Source organism: Bubalus bubalis, chromosome 10 (genome assembly GCF_019923935.1).
Source record: "Bubalus bubalis isolate 160015118507 breed Murrah chromosome 10, NDDB_SH_1, whole genome shotgun sequence".
Lineage (NCBI taxonomy): Eukaryota > Metazoa > Chordata > Mammalia > Artiodactyla > Bovidae > Bubalus > Bubalus bubalis.
This window is the reverse complement of record NC_059166.1, coordinates 27,143,648-27,152,752: the sequence shown is the minus strand read 5'-3', so window position 1 is coordinate 27,152,752 and position 9,105 is coordinate 27,143,648. Positions and strand designations below refer to the sequence as shown.

Here is a 9,105-nt window from a genome sequence, read left to right as displayed (position 1 = left end):
TTTAAAATTTTTGTAAATGGACTTAAAAATTAATTTGGGGTTAAAAAGAATCAGATGAAATTTCAAAATATAATAAACACTTCTTTCATTCATTCAAAAAATATTGTTATATATTGCCAATAAATAAGTAAGATGGATGTCGGTGTTAGTGGAAAGTCTGAGGCTCTAATATCCAGCAGGAAGGACTTACACTTGGATTTTACCAAGCTTGATTGTGCTGCTGAAATGATTTATCTCATTTCTCATCTCCTGATAGAGTGAAACAGCTTCTATGAATAGTTTTTATGCCATGGATCAATGAATTTTTAGGTTTCTTTTGCTAGTTAAATGTTTCTATCAAATATACTTATTCATGCAGGAAATGATTCCTTTTTATACTTTGTCCAGGAAAAATGATGCTAAGTATCCTTTGAAAATACAGGTGCAAAGACTCACCCATAGGAACAGAATTAAATCTATGTCAATTTTATACATGTGTGCTGTGTGTGTGTATATTCACACACATCTGCATCAGTGGATGCAGATGGAACTTCTGTCTGTGGAACTTCTATCAGGGGATACCACCAAGGAGACTCAACTTTAGGTATTGAGGATACAACTGAACAGTGCTAAGGAAAACCTTTAATGCTAACATTTTTGAATGTTTCTATTCTCATGGCATGCTCTCATGGATAAGCTAATGATAACTTTTAATTTTCAGGTTCAGAGATGGGAATTATTTAAGCCTTGTGCAAATTTAACCCATATACTCTATTTGCTCACTTCCTTCCTAAATCCTACTTGCCAGCTTATGATGGGAACAAATTTTAGAGACCAGAGTTATCATTTTTATTTCATATCTTCTTTTAGAGAATTCTTTACATTTTAATTACTTTTATTTTTTTTCTAAATACTGGATGTAACTACTGGTTAGAGAAGGGGCTAAGGAAGTTTTCCTGAAACGATCTCTCTCCTAATGGTGTATCTTAGCTTTATTGAAAAGCAGCCTCAGTTTTGCAACGAACACATAATACTTTTATCATTTCAGAAAAAGGAGATATTTTAAAAGTGTGTATCTATACAATACAAAAAGGGCAAGGTTTAATCTTTCTTTGCATTCTAGTTAAGCAATCCTCTTCTCCAAGTGTGCTAGGAAATGCCGTGTTCAAGAAGCCCCTCCTGGATCAAGATGGGTTGGGGAGAGGGAATAAGCAAAAGGCAGAACAATGGGCCTCTTCTGGTCTTACTAGAGAAAATGCTTAAGGTAGTTAGAGGAACTGGGTAGAGAAAGGAAAATAAGCTGACACCTTTGTTCACTCCCTCCCTCAGGGTATTTCAGAGAGGGCACCTTACAGAGAAACCTGTGGAGACCTAGTCTCAGGGGAGATTGGCACTGAAGTGTGATAGGTCTGAGGCAGTGATGGCCACCCACTGGGTTCTTTGCTCTCATTATACATGGGTCGTCATGTTCTTTACATCTCCCTGCTTCCCTCCCTCTTTCCTCTCTCTCTCACACACACAAACCAAGATTTCCAAAGTCTTCATGTACATCCTGTTCATAGACTAAAAATTCAACCAAGAGAATATAACCACAATCTGTGTTAGGTAATATTGAAACACAGGAGTAACAAAGGTAAAAATAAATATAAATAAAAAATTTAAAAAGAAAACCACTACTGGAGCATGTGGGAAGAGAGGTACCTTTTTAATAAATACATAAATTATAGTTATTTAATTTAGAAACCACCAATAACTCCTGTTTCTGGAACGCAGACTTATCACCTCTAGAATCAGTTACATGACCTTGATAAAGAAGAGAAATTCCTTATTCTTTTGGGTCTTATGAGTTATTGTTATAATTAGTAAGGCCAAAGGACTATAATAAAACATTCTTTGAATATTAAAATAATTATTTCAAAGCCTATATTAAGCCTTGCAAATTTTAGGCAAGTTATTGTATCTGAAATTTTGCCTAAGATATACACTGTCGTGAGTAATGTGTTGCCATGAAAGCTTTTGGATTAAAAAAATGAACTTTGGGTATTAGAATATTTGATTTACTAGATTTTGGCTCCTCTCCTGCCTCTTCCTCTTGCTCAACATTCAGACTAAGACTTTACTATGATTATCTAATCTTACCCATTCTTGGAAGTTCAGTTGCTGAAAATAAAGAGGAAGGAGACCCTCCTAGATTGTTCTAGTGCATATTTGGCTCTGAATTAAATGAACATTTAAATCTCGAAGATTTTCAGTTAATGTTGAATTTGGCTGGATACCCTGTGGTTATAACATCTTAAGCCTTTAAAAATACATGGGTTCTCAAATAGCGATATGCTTTTTTCCTGATTTTTTTCCCAACTAGCATTTTGTTATGACTCTCACTGTCTACATCAAACAAATTTTATGCAGTTTACAATGCTTATAGCATACGGTTGCCACCTACAAGTACTCTGTGTGCCTTAGCAGACAGCCACGTGCAACACTGAAGAACGATTTCTTGGATGAGTAGTAGAGAATCTTGCTTCTATCCATTTTTGTACTTTCAAGGTAGGACTGGGCTAGATGTTTTTTCCTCTTCCTCCCTTTCTCTCTTTCTTTTTCCTACCTCCCTCTCTTCTTTTCCTATTTCTCTGTTGCAGTCTCTCTTTACTACAGATACAGTAATTCATGCTGTCAGTATTATTAGAGGTTCTTATTATGCAATGATAATGTCATACTCAGGTGTTTTTAGCTTTTGCATCTCCTGAATCTTCACCTATTTTTCAAATCATTTTGAGTAGGAATCCATTTGTCCTTTGCTTTGTACTTCTGGCTGTACAGTATGCATTAAAGCAGAAAATGTGTTAGCTTGTACACCTCATCACTCATATTGAGACCCTGTGTAGGTTTCTGTTTCAGAAGAATAATAGCTTTTAGCTAAGCCATAATTGAGATGAGGGCTGAGTGTAATTTTCTGCTGCAAAGGAGAGGATTGGAAAGAAGGAGCAGAAGCTTTGAGAATTTAGACCACGAAAGCGACAGCAGGAGGTAGTGGGGAACCCTCTGGAGAGAGTGGTAGACACTCTCTCAGGGAGGCAACTGACGAGTTGGCAGGGTCATGTGAATATGGTCTCTTGAGACCTCTAGCTCAGAGTGGGGGGCGGGGGGGGGATCAGAGCATAGCGTCTCAGTCTGAGGGTCCTCAACGCCTCCACCCCCTAGTTCCCTTTCCCACTTCCAACTCTTTCCTTGTAGGAAGCTGCCTCACCACATGAGCAGGTTGCAAAGCAATGGGCTGAGTTGTGTAAGAGAAGCAGCTGGAAGAGGTGAGCAGTCCACTGCTGTGATTGTTCCCCCCTTTTAGGGCCTCTTTTGGCTATCTTTGTGTCCATGCACTCTCTATAGCCTTGCAGTCTAACTCAACTGCTGTTCTGTCACTTAATCCGTTGGCTGAATTTATTGACCTATCATTAGGTTACTTATTTTTACCCAACATTATATGGCCTAATATTTGTGTTCTGAACCTATTTCTGATTCACAGAACATTAATCTACTGTAGTCCCAAGTGCAAGTAAGAGATAATTTTTTTTGATTAGCATCTAAATATTTTGCATGAGAGAAAGCCAAAAAGAGGTAAGAGAAATGTGTATGCAATATTTGCTTGCATACATGTATATAAAATATGCATGCATATATGTGCATAGACACATATATGTATATATTCACACATATACATTATAAGCATACATACATATGCATATATTATTATATGTATATAATGTCTAACTGGAAACTGATCATCCATTTAACTTACTGTGGAACTTATTAAACTCGATGGAAATAAAGCATTACATTTTCAGTATTTATGTAGTGGAAGTCTTTAAACACCAAATCTTACTGTTGATTAAGAAATTGAATTAAGTACCATCTTAATGGCAAATTAATATAGATTTGCTATGCTGTATGTTTTGTTGTCATTTGGGAAAATTATACTATCAACCAACGTTAGACAGAAAAGCTCCAAGTCAATTATAAATTGAGAACAAATAGCAAAGGCTGAAGATACTTTACATAATACTTAAAACTGTATTGATTCTAATTAAGCCTCTTCCATTAGACCTCCCTAGCCCTTAATGCCTCCTTCAGGAGATAATCTGTTACCACGATGATGGAAAGTCAGGAAGAACAGCCTCCAAAGGCAGAGGAGTCTTAGTCTACTCCTTCCAGATTGGTGTCAGCCACTTTGGGCAGTGGGGGTCCACCTGAGGCCCCTCCTGGCAGCCCCTCTGCTGTTGGTGGGGGCTGTGTCATGGGCTCACATCCAGACTCCCTAGCTGGCAGGTGTGCTCCCACTGCAGGTGGTGGGGCGGAACATTTGGCCTCCATCACACATAAGAAGGTCTCAGCTGGGGGCCCCAGGGCTTGACCGGAAGTCGCTGCCTCAGGCTTCCGGGGCTGCCCGTTCACTTCCATCACCGGTAGCGAGGCCTCGGCTGTGGGCTCCTGGGCTTGACCTGAAGCTGCCTCCGGCTTCCAGGGCTGCTCATTGGCCTTCACCACCGGTAGGGAGGGCTTGGCTGGGGCCTTCGGGGCCTGACTGGAAGCTGCTGCCTCTGGCTTCCGGTTCTGCTGATCAGCAGGTGCTGCACCAGGGGGACCATCGTCTTGGGCCTCAGCTCCTGTCTCGGCTCTGAGGGTAGGTTCTGTCTCACTGACTCTCTTGTCCTCAGCCTGAGGATTTGGGGGAGGCAGGGGGATTTCTGAATGGCATGCGGGACTCAGAGGAGCTTGTTCCAGCCCACTGAGGGCCGTGTTGCAGTCCCCTGGAGGACTGTCGACTTCTGGGTGGATTTCTTTGGATACGTCAAGGGTTGACTCTGGACAATGCATTATCATGAAGGCCGCCGCGAGATTTTGCACAGCCTTGTGAACCTTGTTGGCTTCCTCTGCGTCAGCCTCTTCATTCACAGAGGTGTTTGGCTCGTCATCAGAGGTGTGCTGACCTTGATCATCCTTTTCTGGCATTTTTGCTTCTCTAATTTTTTTATAGAGTTCATTTCTCTCTTCTTGTAAAGCTCGACAGAGGTTCTCTAACCTTCCAATTTTCATCACGAAGCACTCATATTCTTTAGCTCTCAATGCTTTCTGTGATTTAAATACACACACACAAACAAAAGGGTAGGAAAAGTAAAACTGCCAGGTTTTACTGGAGTAAAGTAAAATGCTCTCTGGAGACAATCAAAATCATTAATCCAGGGATTTGTCTGTTAGGCTCTGACCACAGGGTGGTGGCTGAACAGATACTTGGTCAGGGACATCACTTCTATTTTTGCATTATGTTGGAGACTTTGATAGAATTTTAATCCACTTTTTTTTTTTTAAGGAAAGAAAGATAGCAAAGCTTCTTTCTGCTTCAGTCTAAGGCTTCTAAAAATCTTAAAATAGATGCATTTTCTGCTTCTAAGACTTAGAAGGAATAAGCAGAGGCTTGCGGCAAAATGACTGAGATGGACTGGGATTTGGCGGTCAGCAACGCCTTATCTGCCCTATAGATAAACTGCTATATGCTAATTCAGCAACTGTTTGATTTCTGTTTATGAATTATAAGCACATCTCTTTGGAATTGGTTGTAGTTTGGGATGAATTGTTAAAATAGTAATTATATCCAGAGAAAGTAACCACACTCTTTCATGATGCTGCTCAAACTACTCAGTTCTCCTTTTCTCTAGAAATGTTGGTGTGTTTGTGCATGGAATCATCTTACTTCTCCACCCCACCCCCCAACCCTCCCCCACCCTTCTGCTTTGTGCTACTCTGTACCTTTTAAGACTTTTTTTTTTCACCTGTAAGCCCTGCCTCTCATGTTAAGGGTCATGTATCTTTGCTTTTTATGATCTCAAAACCTCCAGAGCCTGACGTAATATCAGTATTTAAATGCCTGTTGGAGGAATTAAACAATGTACATGCACATCTGTCTGTAAATTAGCACATACCCTGGGTGCTTGGGCTGGTGTTTTCTCTCAGTATGCTTGAATCAATTAATAAATTTATTCTGCATCTGTTATGTGTCCGGCACCAGGGAAATTCAAAGACAGGTAAAACACTCATCCTGGCTTTGAGGAATTCACAGTCCAGCAGGTGTGGTGCTGTCTTGGGCACAGCTTTGGAATCAACAAGTAGGCATGTGACTTAGGGTCACAGTGCTCTTTGAGTCTGGACCCAACTCTAAATTACTTTTGCTTTGATTATTTTTTATCAGACTATCATATACCACACCCTAGAAAAAACTCAGCTCTTCAGAGGTCATCGTTTGTGCTATTAGGGCATAATTATTTTCTGAGTATGAATGTATTGACAAGGGATGATGAGCAAAGGGAAAAAGTTCCTCACCTCTTCAATCATGTCCAACAGAGCTTTGTTACAGTTCTCAAACCGAGCTTTCCATGTGGCTGTGTCCTTTTCCAGCTTCTTCATTTTCTTAGTGGTCTACAGAAATTATAGTATTTTAATGTTAATTCTGAACAGTTAATATATCAGAGAAACTATCAGTTCCATATGTGACATCAAGAAAAAGTCCTTTCATTACTAGGTGCTGAAGCAAGCAAAAATTCAATGTCAAGGAATGAAGATTGAGTGGAAAATGTCATGATTTATTTCTGAAGCATCTAAGTCAGTGGTGAACAAACTTATTTGCACCAGAGCCAGTTCAGGAGAAAGAAAACTACTTAGGTCCTTCCTTTTTTGTCATTGTGTTTTGTTTTGTTTAAAAGTAAAAATAACTTTATTGAGTTCCAAGAATAAGCTTGAAATTTAGATTATTTACTGTATTGAATGCAAGACTGTTAATGAGAAAGTTGGACTGGCTTTTTTGCTATTAAAATGTTGATAGTATCTGGGCACATTTGAGAAGTAGCCACAAAAAGGCAACTTCCAGTTTTCTCAGCCTTCGTATTTGTAGAGTGCAGTAAGATTCAGAATGTGATTACATGTGTTATTCATTTCATCCTTGAGCCAGTCCCCCAAGGAAGGTTGTTTTCACCTCTGCTTTATAAATGGGGAAACTAAGGTTCAGAGAGATGGAGTAATGATTCAGGTGAATTTTCAGAGGAGTAGGGCTGGAGTCATTTCCATTTAATGCAACATATGCAGAGTGCCTGCTGGTGGCTAGGCAGAGGCTGGGTGTAGGGTATACAGAAATGAATAAAATGCAGCCTAGCTTTTGCATTTCTGAAACTACTCTGCATTCCTGGCTATAGGATCTCCTCTCTGTTTGGATGATGTGAAGGACAGGGCTTGTATTCAGGGACAGTTACCCTGGATTAACTACACATGGGCACTGGTTGTTTCATGCCAAAAAGCCTAAGGTTGGGTCTGCTTGGAGGCCCAGGTTATTGGCTTCTGGGCTCTGTAGAGAAGCTACATGAGCCTCCAGTGCTTTTTTATTTTCATCATTTCTTAACTGAGTTAATAGTTAATATTAACTTTTTAAATGTCATCAGCCCCTTTAGGAATTTAATGAAATCTACGAAAAGTGGAGGAGAAGGAAATGACAACCCACTCCAGTATTCTTGCCTGGAGAATCCCAGGGACAGGGGATCCTGGTGGGCTGCCATCTATGGGGTTGTGCAGAGTCGGACACGACTGAAGCAACTTAGCAGCAGTAGCAGCATGGAAAGTGGAAGTGAAAAATAGATTCCAAGGGATTAGATCTGATAGATAAGAGTGCCTGAAGAACTATTGATGGAGGTTGGTAACATTGTACAGGAGGTGGTGATCAAAACCATCCCCAATAAGAAGAAATGCAAAAAGACAAAATGGTTGTCTGACAAGGCCTTACAAATAGCTGAGAAAAGAAGAGAAGCTAAAGGCAAAGGAGAAAAGGAAAGATATACCCATCTGAATGCAGAGTTTGAAAGAATAGCAAGGAGAGATGAGAAACCTTCCTCAATGATAATTGCAAAGTAGAGGAAAACAATAGAATGGGAAAGACTAGAGACCTCTTCAAGAAAATTAGAGACACCAAGGGAGCATTTCATATAAAGATGAGCACAATAAAGGACAGAAATGGTATGGACCTAACAGAAGCAGAAGATATTAAGAAGAGGTGGCAAGGATACACAGAAGAACTATACAAAAGAGATCTAATGACTCAGACAGCCGTGATGGTGTGATCACTCACCTAGAGCCAGACATCATCGAGTGTGAAGTCAAGTGGGCTTTAGGAAGCATTGTTTTCCTCTATGAACAAAGCTAGTGGAGGTGATGGAATTCCAGTTGAGCTATTTCAAATTCTAAAAGATGTTAAAGTGCTGCACTCTATGCCAGCAAATCTGGAAAACTCAGTAGTGGCCACAGGACTGGAAAAGGTCAGTTTTCATTCTAATCCCAAAGAAAGGCAACGCCAAAGAATGTTCAAACTACCTCACAATTGCACTCATCTCACACACTAGCAAAGTGATGCTCAAAATTCTCTAAGCCAGACTTCAACAATACATGAACCGAGTACTTCCAGATGTTCAAGCTGGATTTAGAAAAGGCAGAGGAACCAGAGATCTAATTGCCAACATCTGTTGGATCATAGAGAAAGCAAGGGAATTCCAGAAGAACATTATTTTTGCTTCATGCTAAAGCTTTTGACCGTTTGGATCACAATAAACTGTGGAAAATTCTGAAAGAGATGGGCATACCAGACCACCTTAGCTGCTTCCTGAGAAATCTGTATGCAGGTGAAGAAGCAAGAGTTAGAACTGGACATGGAACAACAGACTTGTTCCAAATTGAGAAAGGAGTACATCAAGGCCATATATTGTCACCTTGCTTATTTAACTTCTGTGCAGAGTACATCATGTGAAATGGCTGGGCTGGATGAAGCACAAGCTGGAATCAAGATTGCTGGGAGAAATATCAATAACTTCAGATATGCAGATGACACCCCCTTATGGCAGAGAGTGAAGAGGAACTGAAGAGCCTTTTGATGAAAGTGAAGGAGGAGAGTGAAAAAGCTGGCTTAAAACTCAACATTCAAAAAACAAAGATCATGGCATCCGGTCCTATCACTTCATGAGAAATAGATGAGTAAACAATGGAAACAATGAGAGACTTTATTTTCTTGGGCTCCAAAATCACTGCAGATGGTGAGTACAGCCA

At 40.0% G+C, this 9,105-nt stretch overlaps 1 protein-coding gene and 1 long non-coding RNA gene across 2 annotated transcripts in view; one reads left to right on the top strand and one right to left on the bottom strand.

Moving 5' to 3' along the window:
• Nucleotides 1–1,667: 1,667 nt before the first annotated feature.
• TXLNB (taxilin beta) overlaps nucleotides 1,668–9,105 on the bottom strand; it is a 58,362-nt gene continuing 50,924 nt past the window's right edge. Inside the window, exons 9-10 of the mRNA XM_006074655.4 lie at nucleotides 6,349–6,444; nucleotides 1,668–5,103 (exon numbers count right to left, since the gene is read on the bottom strand). Of these exons, the coding sequence (XP_006074717.4) occupies nucleotides 4,168–5,103; nucleotides 6,349–6,444 (1,032 nt within the window). The 3' untranslated portion in view covers nucleotides 1,668–4,167. The remainder of the gene's footprint in view (nucleotides 5,104–6,348; nucleotides 6,445–9,105) is intronic.
• Nucleotides 4,533–9,105, top strand: part of LOC123327666 — a 235,987-nt gene continuing 231,414 nt past the window's right edge. The window contains exon 1 of the long non-coding RNA XR_006542302.1: nucleotides 4,533–4,654. This is a non-coding gene — a long non-coding RNA (uncharacterized LOC123327666). The remainder of the gene's footprint in view (nucleotides 4,655–9,105) is intronic.